Source organism: Zootoca vivipara, chromosome 2 (genome assembly GCF_963506605.1).
Source record: "Zootoca vivipara chromosome 2, rZooViv1.1, whole genome shotgun sequence".
NCBI classification, from domain to species: domain Eukaryota; kingdom Metazoa; phylum Chordata; class Lepidosauria; order Squamata; family Lacertidae; genus Zootoca; species Zootoca vivipara.
Window position 1 is genome coordinate 91,333,905 of NC_083277.1, and position 26,722 is coordinate 91,360,626.

The window sequence follows — 26,722 nt, forward strand, 5'->3', positions numbered from 1 at the left end:
CCCTGCAGCAGACGCTGCTAGCAGAGGGACTCAGGAGCAGTGGTGGTTTCACCAGCGATATACCATTGAGTGAAACCGACATCATGGTCTGCTTCTCATATATCGCCCAGGCCTAGCTGTAAAGGTAAAGGGACCCCTGACCATTAGGTCCAGTCGCGGATGACTGAGGTTGCGGCGCTCATCTCGCTTTATTGGCCAAGGGAGCCAGCGTACAGCTTCTGGGTCATGTGGCCAGCATGACAAAGCCGCTTCTGGCGAACCAGAGCAGCACACGGAAACGCCGTTTACCTTCCCGCCAGACAGGTACCTATTTATCTACTTGCACTTCGTGCTTTCGAACTGCTAGGTTGGCCGAGCTGTAGGAAGTCCTTTTGGCTGTTGTGAATCTATTTCTTATCAGTTTCAGTGGGTGAACCTGAGCTCCAGTACAGTATGAAAGGGAGAGGGGAGGAAATGCTCACTCTAACCTTCTACCTATTGCACCCTTTGATATCCTATTTTTCCCATGTCATCTCTTTCCTTAGTAACCCCAAACACTTTAGCCTTTCCTAATTGGGAAGGCATTTTAATTGCTTGATCATATTGATTGCACTTCTCTGCCTCTTTTCTAGTTTTGTGATGTCTTTGTTGATGTAGTAGTCTAGAGGTGGTTGCCCCTTGGTTTTAAGAAGGACATTATTATATTGATCATTTTCTGTCCCTTTCCTAACTGGGCCCAGCATGGAATCTGCCTTCATTTCTACACAGCAATGTCATTTTTATTGTGCCATCCATCATGACGGCAAGTTTGAGTCCCAGGTCAGTTTAGAATTCTTATCAGTATATATGTGAAGTTATTTTTTGCCTCATTGTGCACTACCTTACATTTCCTTTTGATTTCATGTGCCATTCTGTTGGTTCTGACATACGCAGTAGAAAGGCCAGTTTGGGGCATCTCACACTTGTCACCTGCTTGCAAAATTGTTATCTTCCACAGACTTGACCTCCAGAACACTTATGACTAAATGAAGTAGCAGCACTCCCATCACAGGTCTTTAGCATGGCATAGTACTTACCTCCTTCTCCTCCTGAGATAACAGTCTCTTCTTTCTACCTGCAGAGTCCTGTTCGTCAACCAAATCTTGATCCAAAAGAGGATCTGTCATTTTATCCCAAGACAACTAAGTTCAGGCAGAGGCCTTAGGGAAGTTATGTCACCAAAAGTAAACAATGCCTATAAGATCACTTCTCTACTTATTTGTTTAACCCTCAGATGCTTCTTAAAACATTAGGGAAGCAAGACTTCAACTTGTACAAGCCATGCTTGTGCTACCTATATAAAGCATCTTGTTCTACATCAGGGTTGGGGAACTTGTGGCCATCAGCTTCTGCTTGACTCTTAACTCCCCATTAGTCCCTGGCTGTATTGCCAACAGTCAGGGATGATGGGAGTTGTATTCCAGTGACACCTGGAGGGTCACAGAGAGGAGTGTGTGTAAAAATAATTTACAGTGCAAAGATATAATTTATAATTTATAAGCTGCCCCACCCTCTATTTAGTGTTTATCGTCACCCCGAGAAGGGAATGACAGTCCTCAGACTGAAAATGGTTCTTCATCCCTGTTACAGAGACTAGACATAGAAAGCACATGTGCATAGTAATTAACATATGTGTAGATCACAGCATGTGCTGGTCTTACAAGTAAATAAGTCACTAGCTAGCCTCCGCTGCAGCAGCTTCTTTGTAGTGATTTCATGAAGTGTAGATTGATCCTTCTGCCTCATCTGATTAAGATGAGTTGAGTCTCCGGTTGAATCTTTATTTCTCCAGAAAGGCTTGCCTGTGGGAACTACTTTTCTAGTTCAATGATTGACCAAACAACCTACATTCTAGCACTGAGAAGCTGTTTGTCTGTCCCATCTCTCTCCAGCCTGCTGCTCCATATGCTTTAGAAAGTAGCACAAAGTGAATGCTCTGGCATCCAAATTGGCCACCCATTACTTATTCCTAATCATTCACACTTTGGGGCTGTGTTTACCCAGCCAAAGGAGAATACTAGTTAGTGAGCACAGGGGATGGGATAGAATCACTATGGAGACACAATTACAAAAACAAGACAACTTGGACAGATAGGAAACACAGGTACCATTATGCTAGGGGGGGGGTCAATATGGTGACTTACAGAGGTTGCTGAACCATCCCTTACTACTGGTCATGTTGACTGGGGTCGATATGAATTGGAGGGCACCAAGTTTGCTACCACTACAAATGGGATAGCTACATACTAATTCAGACAGTTAATCATGCAAACCCTTCCACTGAAATCAATGGGGCAATTTGGGCCAAGCAACCACTGGGTCTCAATTCAATCAATAATATGTCTTGCTGATTTCAATGGGTCTTAAGGCTCACTAAATTGCTGGATTAGCATTATTAAATTTCCACCAAAAAAAGGAGTTTCCCATGGTCCAAACCCAGAATTCTCAAATTCGCTCACTTTATTCTGGATTCAAGATTTTGGGAGGCCAATTACAAATGTCTTTGTCTCTCTCTCTCTCTCTCTCATGTTAATGGAAAGAAAGAGACAAGACACTGCTGCACACAAATTTTGAAGTGAGAAGAGTATACGGAGATCTCTTGGTTGGGAGTTCTAAGTAAGGAGATAAGCTTTCCCCATTTCCAGCTGGGTATTTAAAAAGCCAACTGGGGAAAAGTTCCCATTCAAAAGCAGATTCCCCCCAGAATCCAAGATGCTGTTGCAGGTGGTGTGTTGGGAGCTATTCCGAGATACTTAGTGGTTGAGAATAAGGACTTTCTTTTAAGCACTGTCTTTATAGCTTAAAGGATCTTTCACAAAACCCTGAAATTGTATTATATCTTGAGCAGTATGAGGGATATATTTATATAAAATACTGTACAGTAAATTGAGTGGGTTCTATCTTTGCAGTCCTCTTCACAGGCTACTAGCTACTGTTTCTATATAACCAACTGGAAGGTGAAAAAAATGTGATTGTGCAGCATTCCTGGCCTACAATCTACAAATAATCACTTCTGGCACAAGCTCCATGAGAGCAAAGGGATCGTGTTCATTTTACTATGGTGCAGCTGCTTCATATACCTGAACAGGAGACCTTCCTAGTGGAATGTTAGGCAGGTCATCGCCCCCCCCCAAACCTCTCTAGCTTTCAAGTAGAGATCAAAGGCACCAAGAAAACTCACATGGACACCACATATACACTCTAAAACACACATACATATGCACACACAAAAGTGCTGCCTTTTTTTCTTAGCAAAAAAATAAAAAAATTTATTGTCTTCTAGAAAATCCATCCTGCCCTTGGAAATTGTGACACAAGATTGCATTTTTTTAAGCTCCACATGCAAATCCACTTTGCCAAGAAAGAGTGTCTAAAACCAGGTTTCTGGACAGCCAAACACACATATATACAGAATACGAGAAAGAACAACAGCTGAAATCACAGTTCCGCATTACAGTCTATAATAATGGAATCAAACACCACATTGTACACACCACCTATTGCCTTTTGGCTGACTTCTACACAGACTTGAGTGGCTCTCTGTCCCAGCCACCCTCCACTGCCTAGGAAAATCCAAGGAGACTGGTTCAGAATTGCCACCATAAATACTGTAGTGTGTAATTTTAAGAATTTATATAGAATGTATTTATATATTTTTTCCTTTCAAACATTGGAAGCTACAGAGTGGGGAAGCCCCATAGAGATCTTTTGATCCACAGTAACCAGTTTGCAAGAATACTTCACTTATAATACTTTTCGTCAGCAACATCTACTTTCTGGTTGCATTGCTCTAAAGGCTGATATAATCCCGGAGGGGAATCAAAAGGAGGGGGGAAAATGAGGGAAAAACCCCACACTGGTAATAAATACTTTTCCTTTTCAGGGAAGGAAACAATATGGGAAAGTCCTATCTGTCTAGTGGGACAGCACTAAACTGTTGAGTCCTTTATGTCCTTCCATGCTAAGGAAGGAAATTCTCTTCATTTGTCTGAGCTGTGTAGCCCCTGAAGTGGCTCAGGTTAAGCTTGGAGACTTATGGAAAGTTTAAAAGAAAAAGGAATTTCCCTGTGAAGAATTCTGTGTGGGGTCTCTGGCTCTGTTTACAATGTGATGCTAAGTGATGGTTTAGCATTAGAAGGACAAGCTAAAGGAAACCTTGGGTGTGTATGCTCTGCTTGCCACCTCCAGCACTGCAATGAGGAGGAACTGGAAGCTTTTGCATGAACATTACAGCCAAACCGTAAACTGAGGTTAATTGTAACTATGGTTATTGGGGAGTGGGGAGGCAGCTTTATAAACCACGGTTTGAAGTTGCTTTCACTATCTGCAGTTAAGACTAAATGCAGATTATCCAGATTCAAGTGTCACAAGAATCTGTGGTTAGTCTAAAATGGAAATGAAAGCTTGCAAAGTCCTCGGTGTGAATGCACCAGAGACTGCAGGGCTGCAGCTTAGCCTTCTAACACTGAGCCATCACTTAAGTGTTCTGTGCAAACACAGGCCCTGTGTGCTGTGTACAGGCAATTCCCCACACTAAATTATGTTAGGTGCCATTTCCCCCTCTGCTGAAGTAGGGCAGTAGAGAAGTGAAGCCCAGCACCTCTGAGCTGTATGATTAACTCAGCCATCTGCCCCAATGTGTGGAAATTCCTCAGCCCCACAAAGCCAATCATTTTAAAAGAAGCATATACAGGTTAATTCTTAACACTTACTTCTCTACTAATTCTTCAGCTACCTGATAGTTCTCTACTGCTCATCCTACCAGCCTTTTTGAATACTCTGGTTTTTGCAACCACAATATTCCCTTGTCTGGTAAAATTAGTCATATTAGCAGGTCCTCCCCAAACCTTTGGAATGACCCCCCCCCCTAATTAGGCCTTGGCATAGAGGCCAGAGCGGGAATACAAGAGGCATTCTGCTCAGAAGTGTGAAAACTTTCATAATCCAAGCACATCTCCTTGGGCTGTCCATTTAGGATGATTTACTCTAGCACCAAATAATAGCTTTAGCATCAGGCAAAACCCAATCACAGAATCCCTTTGGCCTAAAAAAAAAAACCCCAGTGCTCAGCAACTACTAGCTCAATCAAGATTTGCTTTTGGTTAAATTTTTTTTGCATATTTCCTCTCATTCATGGTTCATCCCACCCTATCCCGGTAAACAAAAAATTCCTATGCAGAAACCTAACCCAAAGTTACAAAACAGATTGGTTTTGCTTTTCCATTTGGTACCTAACGAACGCATTCACATTTCAGGTATTTCATTTCAATATTAAAATTCATAGAAATCTAGGCTTTCTTTTTTCTAAAAAAAGTGTCTTAAAAGAGCTAAAGAATGGGATAGAGAAGCGTGGGCTTCTACGATTCCCAGATGTGGATAAAACCAGCCTGCTGCTATGTCCTCGTGCCCATGCATTATACTGACAGAGACGAGGTAGAGGAAAAAGAATAATTGGATAGGGAGCAGTCCGGAATTTGTGGGGTTGGGAGATTTATTTATTTTTTAAATCCCATTTTGGATTCTTTGGTCCTTCACAATAAAACAGACAGATTGGGTTGTGGCACTAAATGTAAACAGGCTTTTGCCTCTGGTATAATTTCTCCCCTGCATCGCACCAGCAAAGCAATTTGCCTAGGGGGTGTTGTGAGGAGTGGGAAAGAGGAATCTGATAACCAGCAAGATTCTATAGAGTTGCCAGGTCTTAAAAACAGGACAAAGAAACTACCTCTAAGTTACGCTCGAGACCAGTGACACATCTAACACCCTCTGTAGGATTCTGTTGGAGTTACACAAAGTTGTGGCAATTCAGGACTAAACAAATCGCTCCCCACAAAATCATCGTCTCACTATGGACAATCACATAGAAAGGCAGAGGAAGCAATAAAACACAATGTTTACAAAACTAAGTGTTACAAACCAGTTACCACCAAAGAGCCTGAAAATGGCTGCAATTCTGTATAAACACTGTAGACCCGATTCAAAGAGTTTATTTCCTATGATCTTTAAGTTAGTTACCAAAATAGTTTAGTACATTTTATTTCCAGCAGAGTATTATTACTCCCCCATAATTTAAATTTTTGTGTGTATGTTTTAAAAATGTTCACATATTTTAAACAAACAAGCTTTCCTTAAGACTGAGGCATATTTGCTGGCCTTGGAGACCAGGTAAGCCCCATGGCACAGACATTCAAAGGCTACAACCAAAAACAAACACAACCACAAGAGTCAGCCAGCAGCGTCTCTCCATACAAAAAAGAAAAGCCAATTAGGTGTTCTTTTTTAAAAAAACACAACAGATACTAGTACAATATACACACTGAAAAAAAGCAGTTTTACCAAACATAAAAGTTAATTAAAAAAACAAAACCCTAAACAGAGCTGCACTTTGAGATCATCTGGGAATGCATATTAGCCCCCCAAATATGGGAGGGTGGAATTGTGGAAGCAAATCTAATGATGTACTTGCATTAAATATGGAAAAACTCCAGAGGAAAAACCTGACAGTGAGTTGCTGGATTACCCTTATGAAAAAGAATGATAACTTAAGAGTTTCCAGTGCTTTTCCAGGTTGGGGAAAGGTGGGTCAACTACTGCAAATGAAGCAGAGACTGGTGAGCAAGGGAGTGAGATTATAAATCTAAATATTACACTTTTACATGTTAAACAAACTCCCCAGTTCAAAATGACAGATTAGAGTCCTTCTGGACTGGACCGTTGCTTTTTGTTGCCTACAGGCTGTTGCAATGTCTGAACAAGTCAAAACAAACTGCAGTGGGAGTTCTACCACTCGGAACTGCAGGACGACACGTTTACTGGATACAAGCTTAACACAAAAAATATTCCAAACCACAAATTTCAATGAAAGTCAGTTGGATTTAGGCCCCAATATATATTCCTGGAAGCCTACCACACATAATCAAAGGTTAACACATAATCAGTAACACCATTTGTAAAGCACTCTGGGAAGAGTGCAAATTTAATCTCAATGGAAGTTACTAGTGGAGGCTGCAATCCTAAACACATTTACTAGGGGGCAAACCCCATTGCATTCAATGGTGCTTACTTCTGAGTAAACATGCTTAGGATTGCACTGTAAGTTTCTTTTTTAATAGGTGTAGTTAAGTTCTGCTCAGAGCTTGGAAACTTTATTCATTCTGGCCCACTAAAGCACAAGAAATAAATTAATGATTGCTCTGATAATCAAGTTGATGGTTGCTTGGGACCCAAAGAAATTTCTGTCTATCTTTTAAAAAAGCCTAACCTATGAAATGTATCCCTCAAGGCTATATGCACTGTGCCCAGTAAGAGATGGGCAATATAAATAGTAGTCAATGCTGTCCATGACAAATGGTTCTGGTGCACGTAGTTCTCTAGCAAGTGCACACCCCAATATTAAGGAGGAATGCATTTATAGACTCAGGCTTTATGATCGTTTTGGGAGAATGTTCTTCATCTTCATGGAAGTTGTCTACAGGTACCCAGCCAAATAAGGGCATTTGCAGCTACACTAAGGTGACCCAGAGTTAACAGAGATGCTAACCCAAAGGGACAACTAGAATATCTTTTCTAAGAATGAGCAGAGCAGTAGAAAGGGCACGTCTGCATGGGAGCGTCTTTCATTTTCAGCTTGGTGCTTTTAATGCCAAAGCAGAAGGGCAGGAGGGTCAGGTCCCCACCAACTCCAGAATTACTCTCTGGACTGTGCAAACAGTGTATCACATACATGCCTGATGAATGTTCCCATCTGTTGGGGACCACTCCCAAGCCTCTGGGCTACAAAGATTGGACTGCACACAATTCAAATGGACCAAACACAACTGATCCCAGATGCAGCCTAAGACCAGGCCCGGCTCTACATGCAGGCTGGGTGGCGCAGGGCACCATGGCGCCGGCCCGCCAGGAGGGCGCCGCGAGCTGCGCCCACCCGCTGGCCGACCGCTCCGCCGCGCAGCTGCGCCTGCCCACCCGCCGCGCAGCAGCGCCTGTTGCACCCGTGCTGCGCGCTGTGCCCACCCGCCCACCGCGCTGGGAAACGGGGTGGGAGGGCGCCGGAACGGGGCGGGAGGGCGCCAGAGGATCTGGCACACCACGGCGCCGGGAGTGCTTAAGACGGCGCTGCCTAAGACTATAGAAAGCCTTGGGTGTCCCCAGATGATCTATAGCTAAACAGGGAGCACAACCAAACATATCCTCTTGCAAAGAAGACAGGCAAGGTTCACCTGAAACCTAAACTAGTAAGGAGTAAGATAGAAGAGTAAGAAGGTTTCCCTAGTCAGAAGGAAAAGGAATGTATTTGAGAAGTGAAACACTGTGGACTCTGGGCAACCCCATCTTTTCTTGCCTACAAACAAAGCTTTAAGTATGGCCTTGTGGCATTCACTATAAATCTTTCAGAAGAATGTGAAGTGGATTAGGAACGTAACTCCACTTGACATCTAAGCAGCTAACTAATATTTCATATCTTGGATTCTCTGTTTGCCTGCTCCCAGTTCTGCATTTTGTGAATCTATTTCTTGCCACTGGAAACATTTTCATATTGGGGCCCCTGAACATTTGCAAAATTCTGTGGTTGTCCCGTGGCTGTAAATTTAAGATTATTTCTTCCTCACAATATGTCTGCTATTACTTTGCAGAAATTACATCTGAAGGGAATCCATGCTTCAATTCAGTATGCAACTCCAAATTTTTGGCAGCAAGATAGAAACACACAGTGTTAACTTCTGAAAATGTCCCCCTCCTCCTCTATCACATTCTACATCCCCCAAGTTCATGGTGGTGCACCACAACTTACTGGATGCCAGCAACACAAAGTGCTGTTCAGGGCAAACAGATGAGCTTGCTCTGTAAAAAAAAACCTGAATGATTTTTTCTTAACACTCAAAGCAAAAAACCAACCCTTGTCTGAACTATAGGGTGGATATGCTACACTGTGATGCTGGTAACAGTACCATTTGTGGTATGGGAACAGCAGGGAAAGAGACATATTGTTTCTACCCATCAGGAAGTACCAAGTATTAGGTTTGGGGTGAGTAACATGGCATCAGCTGACCAAATGTGGACCAACTGAACATTGTACCCTCTAGCCAGATACTTGACCAATATCCCGTTTCTGCAGTCCCAGGCAGGCAGACAAAAACAGGAAACTGATTTAGTCCCAAAGGGCCACCCTACCTAACTGGTGGGTCACAAGTTATGCAGGCCTGTATTAGGCAGACTAAAAAAAGTTTAGAAGGTTCATTTAATTATCAATGAAAACAAAGCCTAGGAAGTATACCCCCGCCCCAACCCCCAGCAAGCAGCAAGAAAAGACACAGGCTATTCCAAAGAGGGCCTTCATCATTTCACACTTCCACCTCTACCTGCCACCTAGAATGCCTTCCATTTGCATTACCCACACCTCTGAAGCACATCCTAATTGCCAAGAGAATACAGACCACCAACTCTGACTTTTCCTCTTTACGAAGTTCCACTGATAAGTAATGCTTTTGAGTAAAACTATTGTGACTACTGGCCTACCATCACTGGTTTGTTTGAAATTTTGCTCCTTTTGTTGCTTTGGTAGAAACCTACAAGTGTGTAAAAAGACTTTTAAAAATTGAATGCTTGTTTCTCAAACAGATATCCAAAGATCCTCACCTATACTGAAGGCCAACAAGAGTTCTGAATGCCTGAAGCTCTCAGCGGGGAAAAACTGCAAAGGGGATTCTCTTGTTGTTAGGCTAAGAGCATGACAGCTGCTTTTAAAAGATGAAAATGATGATGAAGTAAGAGCCAAGAGAAGGAGGACGAGGACATGATCAGAAATTTGATTTCCATGTCTCTTCTCCCCACAGATCCAGTCCTCACCCTGGAAAGCACTTGCAAGCCCCTCTTCCCCTTCCCTCTAAATCTTTATTCAGAAAAAGACTAAAAAAGGGCTACATCCTAAATAGGAAAGGGGGGGGGGGAGAGAGAGAGAGGAAACAAACTCTGCAAACTGCCCTTTGATCTACATAAAAACAGCCATAAAAGTCCCTAAGGAGTTAGACTTAGCAGGACTGGGTGGGTGGGGGAACCTTTAAATGGGAGATGCAAAGTATTAAAAAGTGCTCTGCAACTAATTTTTGTTTTTATGTATATATATATATATATTCATATATATATTCATATTATATTTATATATATATATATATAAAGTTAAAAAGTTCTATGTGTGATATGCTAAACCAAATGTCCTAGTAGGGTCACGACTGGAGAGTGTGTGGCCTGTTGGGATGGCAGATGGGGCATTCGCCCTCCTCAGCACATGTTTCACACAGCACAGTGTGTTGGCACGGGAGTACCACCCGGTTCTCTTCCTGGCACTTGAGGCATTTCACCGACTGCATCTGAAACACTGCCTGGAAAGAAATGAAAGGGGGGGGGAGGGGAGAGAAGCAAAGTGGGTTGTCAGCAAAACAAAGCAGAGCCCTGATACACTCAGGAGACAGCCATTAAAGGGTCAGAGATATTCACAAGCTTTAAGGAATGGACAAGTGAGAACCCACAGACATTTTCAGGAGGATGGTGGAAGAAACTGGAGTACAAAAGAGGTGGAGGAGTCCTTTGCTTCTCTTTCTGCAACCGCCTCCCTGTTCCTATGCCTGACCTGGCTTACCTCCCCACATCCCTCTCTCTTTTTCCCGTTACCTGTTCTGAGAGTTCCTTTGGGCAGACAGCATGCAAAATGACATAGATGGCAGCCATGCCTCATGAACTTCACATATATCTAACTCCTGGCAGTGACTCCTCCAGCCTGCTGCTCTGTTAAGTCACTGAAGGAAGAAAGTGGCTTAGGCTGCAGCCAGGACCCAAGATGCATAGGATACAGCTGTTACTCCTCTTGCCTAGCAAGCAGCTCTATGGAACATGTGGGCAAGAGGACCCCCCCCCCACTAAATTGTCTGTGTTCATTCCCACAGTGAATTCAATCCCACCCACCCCCATCTCACAGGGAAATGTGTAAATGCAGCTCTTGTGCAGTATAGGTTTTTTTGAGGGACAACGACAAGATGACACTTTGACTCTCTCCCTCCACCCACCACCCCCAAGATCAATTCTATGGGGCTGTAAATGTTTTTTAAGGCAGTGTCAAGTTACTTACTACCAAATAAAATCCCTTTCCACCTTCCTTCAACCACCTGGAAATGTGTGCCATTTCAGCACATTCCACAGGCCCAAGTCATTACATGGGAGCCCAATGTGGGTTTTGCTTTCAGGTACCAGACATACCATACTCTGATCCAGAGGGAAACTCCCTTTCCTATTATCATGATATAAGCCTTGCCTGCTAGCTAAGAGCATTCTAGTATAAAACGGCACCCCCTCCAAGAAAGAATGGGACATTTCATGGTCTATGGGGTTCAAAATATACCATGGATTAAAAATGCAAACTTCACAGTTGTGGCTTTTATTAAGGATTCAAAAAGGAAGCTAAGTTAATTGTGGGACAAGACTTCTCAGTCAGACCTACCTTATCAACTCTTTCCAGGTTGGCACGCAGCTGTTTTTGGAGGTTATAAAGTGTGGAGAGGGAGAGGGACTCTACATCAGAGAGCGAACGCAGGAACTGGGGGTCCTGGCCAGTGTGGATCCTCTCCACTTCCTCCTGGAGTTTCTTCACTTGCAGCTCCAAGGCCTCCCTCTGCTCCCGGGCTAGCTCACATTCTATGGTTGCCGTGTTGGCACGGTCATTAGCCTCCTCAGCTTCCTTTTTCCAAGCATCACAAGCCTGTGTATCCCAAAGGAAAAGTCATTTGTAATTTGGGAAACAGTGTGGGGGTGGGGTGGGAGAGGAGGATGTGAAGTGAGTTATCTCATCTCCTCACTTGGCTTCACTCCACAGTTTGAATAGTTTCCCCAGCATTCTATTTAAAGGCTTTGTATATGGAGCAGATTTCTTGTATCTATACAAACTCCAGAATCAACGTGAGACAAAATATGGCAAATTTTCCAAGCAAACATTGTGGGCACAGTACTGGCAAGAGGTGTGCACACACATTGGATCCTAGAGTGTTCATCATCTCAAAAATATATTCACATGGCAAGAAGGTACCATGTATCTATTTTGGTGGTGATGGGCGAGGAATTGGTATTTTATTATTGTAAGCATAATAAAGCAGTTAAAATAAAGTAGTAGTAGTTGTGTTCCCCTGAAGCTTGAAAGGCAGCTGTCAGGGAAGGTTCTAGCAGTGAAACTTCCCTGACTACCGAACTGGAGAGGCACGGAGGCTCAGACACCATCCTAGAGCTCGGGGAACAATTTACTAAATGCAATCCGTCTGTCTCAATCTAGTTAAGGGAATAGTTTAGCAAAAAGCATATATTCACAACCACCCTAGTCTTGTTAGCCAACCTGGCCAGAGCGGGGTAGAAACTTACATCCCCAGAGGGAGAACATTTACAAAGCATATTGAATGCAGAAGGAGGGGCTTACCATTCTTTCAGTGCACAGCTACTAACCTCAAAATAATTACAGTAGAGCGTCACTACAAAAAGGTGAGGAGCATGTCAATTTTCAGGTGATACATAAATCAAAAAGCTTGGGACAATTGGAAAGGTCTGCTCAGAAACAACTGGAAAAAGCCAATATTCCTAGAGGAACACTAGCAACCTTGGCATGAACATTTTCAAATCCTATTACAATTTGCAACCTACTCCTCAGCATATCTAAGGTATCAATTGGTTTCTTTCTCCATTGATAGAGCTAAAAAAAACCAAACAAAACCCCCATGTCTGCTGTGAAGGAACTATGTTACAGTACAACACATACCAAATCTGACTTTGTATATTATTTTTGGACCCTCAATCTATTTATTCAGCTGTTAGGTGGACACTTTTGCCCATTAGTAGTATCCTGGCAAACCACTCTCACCCACCCCTCCCAGCAGACGCTACCTGTTTGGCTTGTTTCCAAGATTCTTCCCACTGCTTTATTGTGCTGTTAGCTTCATCCAATTCCTGCCGCAGCCTGGCCAGCTCAGCAGCACCTGGACCCGACAGAAATGCAGGCGAGGTACTGGGTGAAAAACTTCCAGAAGCAAAGTGCTCCCATATGCTGCTGTTCATCCCGTTTAAACCTGTTTCATGCAGACAGGAAGGGGGGAAATTATACGTCACATATATCCCTGGATTACCCCTTTCCTTGCCCGGCACTGTTTTGGAAAGGGAATGAAATGGGTCAATATTTCACAGGGCATTGATTCATTTGGGGATTCTGGGGAGGGACATTCATGTCCCTGCAGAGTTACTGTTTGTCACTCAGGCTTACACAGAAGAAATGGCAACACGGTAAATATTCTCTATGTTTAAAAAATATGACACATGGCATGCTGGTTCCAAGACTGCTCCTGAGCACTTTGTACCGCATCTAACCTATAACTGCTGTGCAGAGAGATACAGGCTTAGATGCACCACACAGGGAAGATCTCCACGTGAGACACTGGTCAAAGCACAACTAAAACAGATATGCTAGCAACTGACAGTATAAGCAGAGGCCTGGTTAAGCAGCAAAACCTATGTGTGGACTGTTTTAAGAAAGCCCTTAGCCATTAATCTTGTGACTTCATTAGTCAATCTAATTAGATCTTATCCCAAACATTGTTGAAATTCACACTTCTACTTTTGAAAGCCACTCAGATTTGTCTCTAACATTACAGCATTTCATTTTGATCAGAATTAGAACTTATAACAAACCAAACCGTTATGTGATTTGAATAGTTTAGTATAAGAATCTACAATTACAATACTTAAGATCTATTAACCACGTGAAGTTCTTCAGTACAAACCAGCACTAAGCCATTTTAGTGTCCTAATCTCTGCCTTTGCTGATCTTGCTCAGAAGTTCATCTGAGGAACCAGCTCACTTTGCATCAGAACAACTGGCCCTCAGATTTATTTTATTTTTTTAGAATAAGGCAGAGTTTAATACCAAGGGAAATAAAGCTCACTGCAGAGTTTACATTTTTATGAGATGCTTAAAAATGTACTGTGCAACGAACATGTGCTTGCAAAAACACCTGTATAACACCAGGGGCAGTGATTGGCTGAGGTTCCCAGCTGAGTCTACACCTGAAGGCAAAACTGCTTTTTCTGCTCCAAATAATGCAAAATGGCTCGCCATCCCAAACCAGGTGGGAATCAATTGGATACAGTTTCTTCTGCTGCTGTTTTTTTGTGGATCTGTTGCAAATAGATCCACAAAGTCTGTGGAGCAACAGAGAGTGCTCTCCAATAGTGCTCCATGTGATGGGGTGGAGCTGGGGAGCTGTTCCTCTTGGATAGAGCTGAAGTCAGGCTGCGTGGGAGCACCGGCGAAGCCAGTTGAGTGCTCCTGCTGGTGTGCCTGCACAGCCTCAACCTCACTGCCACCCTACCCCAGCACCTCACAGGCAGCAACATTGGTGCCAGAAGTGTGCCTTTGCAGCTCCACCCCACCTGACAGACCACTACTGCTGCTCTTATTCTGTCATAACAAATTATGTATTCTTGTAAACCACTTAGAGGCCTTACTGCAATCAAATGGCATGTCAAATGGCAAAATAGATAAAATAAAGTGTATTTCTTACAAAAAAAATGCAGTAAAAAATTGTAATACTATTCTATGTGTTTTTATTAAAGCTATCTTCTTCACACTGAATTTCCATCACAGTTTAGTTTTCCCTGTGGAACTAAGGCACTGCTCACCACACTGATTTATTAAGCAGCATGGCTAGTGTGAGCTCATCCTGATTCCAGTCATAGCCGTGTTATAAATTAGGTCGCAGCAGAGGAACCAGGTCAAGGGCACATGCTACTGCAGAAGATGATATAAACAATAAAATGCTATATCACTTATAAAAGCTAACTCTGCTTCTTAAAATGTGATATGTTTTGCTTTATTTAAAGACCCTGGCTTCCTACTGTGTTACTGTTTTCTATGTATGCATGCTATTTTTATGCAGGAATACATTTTAATACACGAGTAAAAAATATATAGCAAAACTGCTTACTGAAAACACATTTCGACTGATAGCCAGCCTAATGAGCGTCAATAATGCAGGTGCCCGTGGTTTGGTTTACAATTAGGCCACTATCTGATTAGGCCACAAGATGCTTATTGTAAAATTAGTGTAATTTTAATTCTTTGTAAGCTACTCTTGATAGTAGTTGAAGGACAGGGTAAATAAAATCAAACATGTACACATTTACCCCTTGCAATATAATTCATACATTTAGGTAATCAATACCGCATTCTTTCTCTCTCCCAAAAAAGATACCAGTGACGTGCATGTGCCTGCTTCACCACCCTGTTGACAGTATCCCTAACTGATAAGTGTATAAACTGTACTCTTGAAGCACTCAAAATGAGTCTTAGAAGGTTCCAGTGTATGGACCATGGATTTCTTTTGCACCAAGCGGGTGGTTATACAGATGATAGACAAGACGTGATTAAACACATAAAAACAAGTACCTAGTTCTTATTCTTCCCACATACTTCCTGCACACCGCTTTGTCATTTACCTTCTCTCTCCACTTCTCTCCTGTGTGTCCTGCCTAGACTTTAAGCCTCTTTACCAGAGACAGGCACACTTCTATGCTGTACTGTCCATAGGACATTCAGCAAATGCCAAGTGTTGAATTTTCTGAGGTGCTACCCCCCCAGGCTGTAAAGATTCATTTGTATAATCATGTATTCTTAACCGGGGCCAATGCTTAACCTTTGAACCTGATTTTTATGCCAGAATCCAGCCCAGGAACATTCTAAGTAACAATAAAGGAATGCTTCTGCTCTTGCCTTCCTACCACCATGGCAAAATTTGATGCGATTGTTCTAAACAGAGCTGGATGAGCCATTAGTCAAGACGAGGCTGCTGCTTCAGGTGGCAGAAGCCCCCTAGGTGGCCTGCCCTGTTGCCTCTGTGGCTATCAACACTGAAATGGGCGTGATCTTGCCCCAAATCAGCACCAATGGTGGTGCCATTTTTCTGCCAAAGGCAGAAATGGCAGGGCACATGGCCGCAGCAGGAGCAAGTAAGTGGTAGTGGTGGGGGCGACAGCAGGGCAAAGTGATACTTCCCTCAAACAGTTAAATGAAACACACCACCCCTGGTTCTAAAGCAGGCCAAATGTTCCTTTAAACAGACAGTATGGGGTGGATTGTCTTGCAAATGGCAAGTATTCCTGGAACCCAGTCTGACTAATCTTTGCAGTGAGAGATCCGGTTGTAGGGCTGTGTAATGGCAATGGAAGGAACTCTGAGCAAACTCAAAGGTATTCCCATCACTGCACAGCTTTCATGATCTAAAGGAGCATCATTCAAGTTAGGTATGTTACACATGGAATACTGAGCCCTTGCTATACTTTGAATAACAAGGGTGACGTCCAACCAACACATCCCGTCAGTGCAAGGATTTCTGCTTACGCAATGAGACGTCCCCTGTCTCCCTGTCCTGCCTGCCACTCTGCTCCCTAAATCTACTCTGGAGGGTTGAGGAAACCCCTAGAACAGATTTAGGGAGCAAAGGGGGTGGTGAGGAGAAGTCGTACAATGGGAAATGTTTTGGATATAACCCCAGGATTCCTTTGGAAACTGTTTAGGAAGAGATAAAATATTTAGCTTCTGATAGGCTTGCAAGTATCTGATTTTCAGAGCTCATGCCTGTTAGCTATAACTGAGTAGGTATGAATAACAGGTCTAAACCTGAAAAGTCAACTATTCCAAGTGCATCAGAAGCTAATTGCTAATGGTATCATATATTTGAACCTTTTTCTATGATTCTATGATTGTTGATACTCTATAACGCAGGAGTGTCTTGCCCAGTGGGATGGAGCCACAGCAGCCTCTGAGCAGCAGAGTCACTGCTGTTTGCCAAGAGAAGCGAGGTGGTAGTAAGGTTTGTGCCGACAAACTGGTTGGGCCAAACCAGTGCTCCTGCTGGTGTGTTCACACAGCTCTGACTTCACCACTTCACCTCTACCCTTCCCTCTCCTGGTAAACACCAGCAACTCTGCTGATGGGACACTACTGCTGTGGTTAATAGATGCTCATCCATCTACTGAGCTACTGTTGAGACTATCTGCCTCCTTCTCTTAGCTGCAGAAAGTCTACCTTCTGTGAATTTAACTCTTGGGTCATCCTTACACATTTGGAATTTGCTTAACTTTTCCTAATGTGTTTTGCTACATTTGCTCTTTGTTGTATGGATATCCCAAACTATTTTAACTCAGCCATTGTTTGGTTATTTTGTACAGGGAAATTCTTTCTGGGATGTCCTTAGGCTTAGTGAATTCTTCTGACAGGCATTGGGCACAAGATATGTTAGGTGGCAACACAAAATGAGGACATTCAAATGAAAGCTAAGATAAAAGGAAAATACTTACATGGTATAGACAGGTATGTACATGTTCACATGCACTCTCTCACATACGCACTGGGCATTTACCTAATGATCCATGAGAAGCTGATGTCCCCAGGAATGTGTTTTCTGATTGGCTTAAGTGTCCCTGGGGCTGATGGAGGAAATGCGATGATAAGCTGACCGGTGGAGAAGGAGAGGCAGAGTGAAAGGAGGCAGAACTTCCAAGGGACCCAGGGATATTTACAGGAGCAGAACTTTGCAGCAAACTCCCACCTGGACAAAGAACACACAGAAAGGATGGGAATGTAGAAGCCATGAGTTATGAGTGGAAGCACAGCACAGGAATTTGAACAGCAGGTGTTTGCTTCACTCTCTGCACCAGTAAAGGACGGGGGAGTCCGGTGTTTCCTCCACTTTCCATCCCTCTTTACCTTCAGAAAGAGCATTATGAGAACTGTTCCTCTGGCCGAGGAAGGTACAGTAGCAACGTTCTTGAGTGTTAACTGTGCAAAATAGGACATATGGACAGTGTCAACTGTACTCCAACATACAAGAGGGTCATTTAAGAGTTTAAGGGACTGTCACGAGAGACATTTAGACAGCTTTTTTCATCTGTCTCTCCACAGTGACAATACACTAATTCATATTATGCATGTTTAAACTAAATTGCTTTTGCACTATCTCCATTGTTTATTAGTGCAAGAGGCTGCATTTCTCTAAAACAAAGAAGTGGCCAGCGAAGGTGATAATGGGCATCTCTAAGACTCTTTTCCCAGAACAAGAAAACAGATGTCCATCATATCACATGGATTAAGCAACTACATTTCCAAGGCTATTGTACTAGTTAAAAATATATTTCCCCATCACATTACATATCCTGCCAAAAATATTTCTGTAAATTCAAATCCCTCCAACCCAATATTAGGGATGAAAGTTACTTTCTTAGCATCACTTAAGCAACAGCAAATGGGGCCGTTTCTCAATATTCAAAGTCAAGGGAGAAGCCACAAATTCAATGGGGCAAATTACAACCTTCATTTTTAATACACCTGTAAAAAACTATACCCTTCAGTAAAAAGATGTCTGAGAAGATCAGATCATTAAATTTCAACACCATAATTATTTCTGCTAGATCTACAGGAAAGAGAATGGGGGAAATCACCTCCCAATTTGAACAACAGAGGAGCTCAGAGGAATCAAACTCAGTAGCATGGGATTTGCTAATGTTGTCAGAATAATAAGAATCTCAGGTTTCATTCTTTGAAAACTCAGTTTTTACCCCTCATGTTTATAAAGCTTGAAAATGCACAGCAGCACCTGTTCAGAAACTAGATTCAGAAATTAGAGTGTTTCTAGGATGGCCTGGGGAGGGACTCTTACATGCCATAGAACTCTCCATCCTTCTTCTAACCTAGACAGAGTTACAATAGAAGTAACCAACATGTTATTCTAAGTCAACTCAGGAGGAACGTAATACAAGGTACTGCTCACAAAACTAGAGTCCTCAATCAGTTTACTGATAATCTGAGGAGCAGTCTTTGCAACCATCATTAAAAGGGCAGTTACCTTCACGGTAACCATGTCTACGTTACATGAAAAGCATTATTTGGGCCCTATTTTGACTCCTATCTTGAATTGTGATGTCTGCACCGTAAACAGGACCCACTTCCAAATTGTTTTAGCCAGAATAAGCATAGGCATGATACCAGTGCAGAATTGTCTGATGCTGAATTCTACCTTTGGTTTTTGTGAAAGCAGACTTGATCACTTGGGTACGTGGAAAATCATTCAGATTTGTGCTACTGCTCAAATCTGAACCAATATTGAGGGCAGGATGTGGTGAAATAGAATTGTGTATTGATGGAAGGCCATTGCAGAGCATTCTGCAATGGTCTGCAACATACAACATCTGGCACCATGGAAGACCAGGTTTAAGCTGATGGCTATGCCATTCAGAGACAGAGTTCAGACAGCATGAGCGGAAATAGTGAGTCAGGCACCTACCAATTTGCATGTGGCTTAGTTCACACACACACACACAAACACAAACACCTGTGTAAATGCATTATGGGATTCTTACAATAGGGGACCAAGGTTGTAAGGACTATTTTCACCTGACCAACCAGACACACACACAAAATGGGACGCTGGTTTGAAATGACCACATACAAATGATGAGATACATATGCGGTAGTTTGTCAATGTGTGGCGATAATGTCTTGCCATGGTCCTGTGACAGCAGAACAGTGAAAACAATCCAATTTGTTTCTCATTATTTTAAAATGACTCCCCCCCCATGAAATATTCATGTCATAATTTCATAAACATGTTTAGTGTGTCAAATAAGCCATGTCAATTTCATAAACATAACTGGGACATCTGAAACCAGTGGAATAAATTTCCAATCTGCTAGTCAATGAGAGCCCTTTTGCTCCAAGGTCTCCCATTGGCTGCAAACCAACATATAATGTTAGGACTGGTTTTGAGAGCTTGTTAGGCTGCTTCAGCCAGCTGATGGGGCGAACCCTGCTTGGCAGAAGATCAAAGAAAGCTCTGTTGCTTTCATGTACCTATCATGATGCCACTCGTGTGGGGCACCGAGCTGCTGTCAAATGTCTTCTCCAGGGCAGCCACTCCGAATTCGTTCAGGTCCAGGTCATCCAAGGCAGACTCTGCCAGACAGAGGCACCAATTATATAATACAAAAAGGACCAACAACTTCAAGGGATAGGGAAGCCCAAAGAGCCTACATGCAGAGATGACACTGCTCTGGACAGGAGGATCTATAGGGCCCTGCTCCCCACTGTACAATACTGCCATTAGTCAACAGTTGTCTAAACAAGGCAGCTTTTCATATCACTTTCTATTGTTTTTGAGCCCTAAAAGCTTTCAGCATCAGGTTCTTTCCCACAGATTGACACCAGAAATAAACAGCAATGCAAAACAGATCATCCAGTGACACCTGCTGTACAGCTTGACTTTGGGAAGAAATACATCCAAGGACAGCTTTAATGAAGGTTGCCCATCCCAGTCACCTAGTAACCTGGGTATCCATGATGCATGGTGATTGGAATTTCCCTCTTTTAGGAATTCCACAGTGGAGCAGTGACTTGGGTTGCAATTCAGTGGAGGAGGAGATGGGCAGTAGGAATGAGGTGCAGGTATGGCAGTGGAAAGAAGGGGGTTGAGTGCAGCAGTCAGATGAGGGGCATCGGGGAAAGGGGATGTGTTAGCATACCCTAGGAAGCAGGCTGTAGCCAGCAGTGTCCCAACAATGGATCAGTGATATATAGCATGGGCATTGCCAGTTGGGATGAGATGAAGCAAGCCTCCACAGGTTCTTCCCAAGTGTCATTTCTAGCCAATTTACTGTGTCCAGCAAATATGCCCCATTAATGTTGTCTCTCAAAAAATAGTATGGCTTGTGTTAGATTCCTGATATTCATGTTACTTCAGAAATGTGGACCATAAAATAGATCACAGTTTTCTGTATTGAAATGGTTGCTCCCCAGCCCCTTTTTCTCCAAAGCCTGTATTGTGGTTTGGTGTTTTTCCAAAAGGTTGCTTTTCGAAGCCTTTCACAAAAAAGACTGCAATTCCCCACAGGATGCCTATTAAAATGTGTAACAAGAGCCTGTTTGGGGCTGAAGAAGTTGCCCTTCCTGTCCTCCACCACACTACTGCAAACTCTTCATTTCAAAGCCAGGAATTCTCTTTTGGTTTTTTTAAATCATTCCAGGCAGAAGTGGCTGGGGCGGGGTCACTCTGCTGCCCTTCTGGGAGCAACGTCAGTGTTGCCTTCTGGGATGGGCACGGTAGCAGTGAGGTTGGGGTTGGAAAGGTGAACTGGCTGAGCCAATCTGAGCCCTGATCCTGCCTCCACGCTGCCCCTGCACCTTCCCAGTAAGCAGCAATGGTGCTCCTCCTGGGAGGGTGGTGGCACAGCACTGTTAGAGAACATTAACCATTAGTAATCATAATAAGATATCTGGACAATGAGAGGCCAACATGAAGCAACACTATATATCCTCCGTTTAGAAGTAATTAAAAATTGTAAATAAAGTTGTGCCTGAGGAGAAAATAAAAAGGGAAATGCCTGCTCTGCACAATATGTGCTATTAATCTCCTTGGGAAATCAGGAGATTAAAACACGGTGACATACCACACCTTTGAAGGGAAGCATAAACAAGGTCCTTTTAAATCTTCACCTAAGGCACAGACTGGCTATGGACTTCTGCTTGATGTGTACAGATCAGAGTTTCATCCTTGTAATATTTATGAAAACACTTGCTCAACCACAAATTACACCTGTCACATGAATTAAATAGAGTCCTGAACTGGCCCAATACAGTAGCACTTTGGGCCAAATTTGTGATTTGTAAATTTAGCAAGCATAGAGTAAGATGAACGATAGCAAACAAGACATCAATTTCTCTTCACAAAAAATTCAGAGCAATGATAATCTCCAATTCACCATATTGACACATTATTATATAATTCAGAGCTGAAATTATGATGCATGGAAGACTGTGTATGTCATATTAGCTGCCTCTAAAAGAAAGATGGGATTCTGCAAAAACTCCCCAGGTATCTAGATCTACAACATGCTCCTATTTCCTAGGCTGATTATATTCCCTTTCAGAGCTGCCCCCCATGAGTATAGGCAGTATTACCTATCACAGACTCCACTGTGTCACTGGTTGGGTAGAATGGAAGGGCATTTGCATTCATGCCAGGGACACTGCTTGTGCCTGCTGGACTTGGCGGTGTTGCTGCCAAACTAGAAGTGATACTAGAAGAGATGCTAGATGTCAGTGGGCTGCCAACAGGAAGAATCCCCAATATATCCTGAAAGAGGAAGACATATATTTAAACACTGGATAATTCATTCTCAGCATGCAATTTAAAAACTGTATGAGCAAGTCCCTAGCTCTGGGGCTGCCAACATGGTGCTCATGTACACAACAGAACTCTTGAGGACTTCCCCTGGCACCCACAAAGCCTCCTCTTCCACTTACCCTTCCATCATGAGGTGGAGATAGGGTTGCCAGACTCAATAGAGGACAGGACTTCTGTGCCTTTAATTGCCCCACTCTCTTTTGAGTCTGGAAACCAGCAGACCCTTTGCTTGGAAATTAAACAAAGGGTCTGCTGGTTTCTCTTTAAGGTTTCCAGACTCAAAAGAGAGCAGGGCAATTAAAGGCACAGAAGTCCTGTCCTCTATTGAGTCTGGCAACCCTAGGTGGAGAGGGTGGTAATTTTTGCTGAAGGAGTTCTGAAGGAGGAAGTTGAAAGAATGACACTCTTTCCCACTTTCTCTTCCAGCTCTATCTACTTTTCAAGGCTCAGAGTAGAATCTGAGCTTTGAAAAGCACATAACAGGCTCTCTTCCTCATTTCCCTTGGGAAAGAGAAGTCTCTCTCTCTCTCCATATATAATTTATACCACAGACTTCTATATCAACATACATTCAGGGCAGTTCACAGTAGTTTTAATATACAACGCAATGCCAAAACAAATGTATCCTACTGTTATGAAGGACAACTTTGATTCTTTTAGAACACTTCTCATACATTATCAGCTGCATCATATAATCATAATTGTGTACAATCTTATCAGAACAAGGTTCAATGAGCTGTACTAAACCCTCTCTTTAATTATCTCTGCAGCCCAATTCATATTGAAATTTCTAATTTGGATGCTCATCTATACGCACAGCCTCAGCATTTGTACATACCTGAATATACATTTGTTAGGGACTTTTTTTTTAAAAAAAACTCTTAGAAAAATACCACCATCCACCCATGCTTCATCCAGCATCCACTAGTAGGCTTGGATGAGATGGCATAAACACACAGGAATGGTCTAGGGCAGGGTCCCCAAACTAAGGCCCGCGGGCCGGATGCGGCCCAATCGCCTTCTAAATCTGACCCGCAGGCGGTCCGGGAATCAGCATGCTTTTACATGAGTAGAATGTGTCCTTTTATTTAAAATGCATCTCTGGGTTATTTGTGGGGCATAGGAATTCTTTCATATATATTTTTCAAAATATAGTCCGGCCCCCCACAAGGTCTGAGGGACAGTGGACTGGCCCCCTGCTGAAAAAGTTTGCTGACCCCTGGTCTAGGGCCAATTTGGGGTAACATACCTGTTTTGGTTGTAACAGAGGCTGTTCTTGGGTTCTGTGTTCCAAGGAATGGGATTTAATCTTTGCCTGCTGCAGTAAACATAATAAAAAGAAAGACGAATGGAGGGGGAGTATACCAATGTGAAATTGCTGACTTCAAGCATTTGAGAGGGCTATGGGATTCTAACAAAACTTCCTCTATTTGGCTGCTCCCAGAAAGTTCAGAGCACATTAAATAAGGAAAAAAGTATTAGACAATAAATGGTGGTGGTAGTGGGGATTCCCTGCACACATGGTACTGATAACTTGGATGTAAATCCAATTGAAATAAATGAAATAAACTTTCCAAGTCTTAAACATGCATATGATTGCCCTTTAATCTTCGTACTCCACTGTGATCGTTCTGTACTCATGTGGTGAGATTAACAATGAAAAGAAAGTGCGGAATGTTTTCTTAGTCTATGCCTGGTAAGGAAAAAATGGGTATTTAAGAAAAAGCTGGTAAGAAAAATCTTACTCCATAAATACTTCAGAATAAATGCTAAAGTCCCAGTTATGCTGGTCTGCAACTGTAATAGTTTGTTGTTGCTGTTAAATTCCCAGTGGCTTCTCTGCAAGCATGAGTTTATTTTATATTTTCATGAAAATATTCAGATATGTCCATTTTAAGTATCACTGCAATTATATTCTAAATGCATTTTTTCAGGGATTCAGGAAGGTAGCAGTGTTGGTCTGACACAGTCAAAATAAATAAATAAAATAGTCCAGTAGCACCTGAGAGACCAACAAAGTTTGTTCTGGGTATAAGCTTTTGTGTGCATGTACACTTCTTCAGGGAGAAAAAGAATCCCTAAAAATATACTGTGATAAGTGCAATAACATGGATAGCAAGGATGTTAACTTTCTTTATGCCAAGGAACTCTTACTCGGGTTCTTGCCTGGGAAAAAAGTTCCGAGAAATGTTTCTCTAGACTAGCCCAATAGAAAGTTTCAGGTGGCTGATATTGTGGTATGTAAAAAATATGTAAAGTTTGCTTCAGATCCTTTATTTGGATTACTTGATTATGTATCACAATACCAGGAGCCCTTGTGCCGTGCTTGTCTAGCGCCAATTTCGTAGCTTAGGGAAGTACCAAGATGTTTCATCAACATATTTCAGTGGTTTTGGCAGTTGGCTCCAAAGCAAATATGAAACCCTTAGGTCCCCTTTCCCTGTATTCCCCCCACCTACCTGGCATTTGAAATTCTTTAGGTACTCTGCTCCAACCAAGTCTTCCCGCTCAAATCCTGGTGCCTTCTTGTAGCTGCTGGCTGCAGTTACTGAATCTGTGGGAAAGCCAATGCTTTCCAAACTATGGGGTTTTCCAATGGCACCAGGAGGAGACCCACATATATTAGATGGGCTTCCAAGACTGCTATTTCTACAGAGAATCTAATGGAAGAAGAAAAAACAGCACAGGTCACAACATGAGAGGAACTCGTATAGTGCGCAGTTACAGATTCCTAGGATTGTAACATTCTGTCTTGCACTACTGCAGATGGCTTCGATGGAAAAACCTCCAGATAACTAAGTTGTTAGATTCAGCTAAGTCAACTGGGTACATAAATCACAAGTTTTTGTGCTTTAGTGTCTCAGAAATGCACAACCGTATCTTGATGCCAGAGACAATCTCATATTCTTCTCACTCAGCTGACAAGTTCTTCATGCTCTCAAGTGAGATTTAGAAACCAGCACAGTCAACATAATCCCATAGCAGAATACATATTTCTAGTGCAAAACCTTGTTGCTTCTTCAGAATCCTACAATTCTATGCTTCAAGTTTAAAAGAAAAAAGTATAAAAAATGTGAAGTCAGTCCGTGCTTCAGAAAACAGAGGTGGATGGGAAGTGGTTTATAGTGATCATAGTGCTGAATATTTTCACCCAGTGCAGCTTCTTACTCTTATTCCCATAACCCAAATTCTTTGTATCAGTTTTCCTACATATTTACAGCCCCATATGAACCACGTGTTCCATTCTTCCTTGACCTAAACTGATAAGGCAGCTTAAGGCAGCTTACAAGTACAGAATTTAAAGTATCTAAAAACTTTTTAAAAAAATGTTTGATTGCATCACTCTTATTGGGGGCTTCCCATCCTTCCCTGTCATAAATAACTATGGTTATTGGACCCATCACAGCAATGAGAAAAATGAGAGTTCTTTAGTATTTATGCACAACTGGGACAGAGAACTTCCAAATTATCAGAAGCTACTCAGCTTTGCTTTTTTTTACATATGCAGTCATTCAAGGTTGCTTTGCTAAAGAACCATGGACAAAAGAAAAGGAGTGTATCTTCAGGACAAAATGTTTAATAGCTGAGTGCTTTGTCAGGAATTCTGTACTTAAGAGTTGCTAGGACGTTTTTATGTGCATATTGATAATCATAAGGACTAGAAACTTTTAGGGAATCTAAATTATGTGCCCAACACCATACTCTGACCGTAAGGACATTGGAACAGCCAGCTGGATCAGGTCAATGGTCCATTTGGCACAACATCCTGCTCTCACAGTGGGCAACCAGATGCCTGTGGGAAGCCTGCAAGCAGGGTATGAGCACAACAGTACTCTGCCTATCAGCAATTCCCAGCAACTGGTATTCAGAGGCATACTGCCTCCCAACCATGGAGGTATAACAAGCCATGTTGGCTAGTAGCTACTGATCTGCAAACTGTGGCATACATAGCAACTGTTTCGAAATGTAAAACAGATGAGGCTTGAATTAAGGAAGAGGGGACTGTTGGGAGCCTCTGACAATGACAATTTTCATTCAACCAGCACAGGTTGTGTAATTCTCTCTCCCCAGTTAGAGTGGATACTTACTGTAGTAGAAGTGGGGCTAGTTGGCAGAGTTCCTGGTTTATTCCATACCTGCAGTCAAAGACAAAGACATAACACAGAATATGTGGGATGAGCAATTTATTTAGCTTTAATCAGTCATAGGCATAATTAAAACATCATTCGCTCTGCTTGCAGCCTACATACACAGCTGATCAGGGTGAAGTAACAACAGACAAAGAGTGCTTCAGTATGACAAAAGCAGGTGGACTTGGAAGGAGACATTACAATTTGCTCGCCAAAAGGTGAGAGCGTGAGCAGGATGTCTACTTCTAAACAGTGACTTGATATGATTCACTAGAAATATGCAAGACTCTCCCAAGGGATAACTACAGCTTAATTTTA

At 42.5% G+C, this 26,722-nt stretch overlaps 1 protein-coding gene across 3 annotated transcripts in view; it reads right to left on the reverse strand.

Annotated features, from left to right (window-relative positions):
• Positions 1-36: 36 nt before the first annotated feature.
• The window catches only part of UNK (unk zinc finger), a 51,835-nt gene continuing 25,149 nt past the window's right edge, over positions 37-26,722 (reverse strand). For 2 of the 3 annotated variants that reach the window (XM_035104503.2, XM_035104505.2), the window contains 9 exons: positions 26,363-26,410; positions 24,734-24,934; positions 23,524-23,592; positions 22,049-22,223; positions 19,946-20,047; positions 17,460-17,648; positions 12,934-13,115; positions 11,510-11,767; positions 37-10,397 (listed from right to left, as the gene is read on the reverse strand). In XM_035104503.2, coding sequence (XP_034960394.1) covers positions 10,242-10,397; positions 11,510-11,767; positions 12,934-13,115; positions 17,460-17,648; positions 19,946-20,047; positions 22,049-22,223; positions 23,524-23,592; positions 24,734-24,934; positions 26,363-26,410 — 1,380 coding nt within the window. In that variant the 3' untranslated portion in view covers positions 37-10,241. The remainder of the gene's footprint in view (positions 10,398-11,509; positions 11,768-12,933; positions 13,116-17,459; positions 17,649-19,945; positions 20,048-22,048; positions 22,224-23,523; positions 23,593-24,733; positions 24,935-26,362; positions 26,411-26,722) is intronic. The other variant, XM_035104504.2, reaches the window with a different exon arrangement.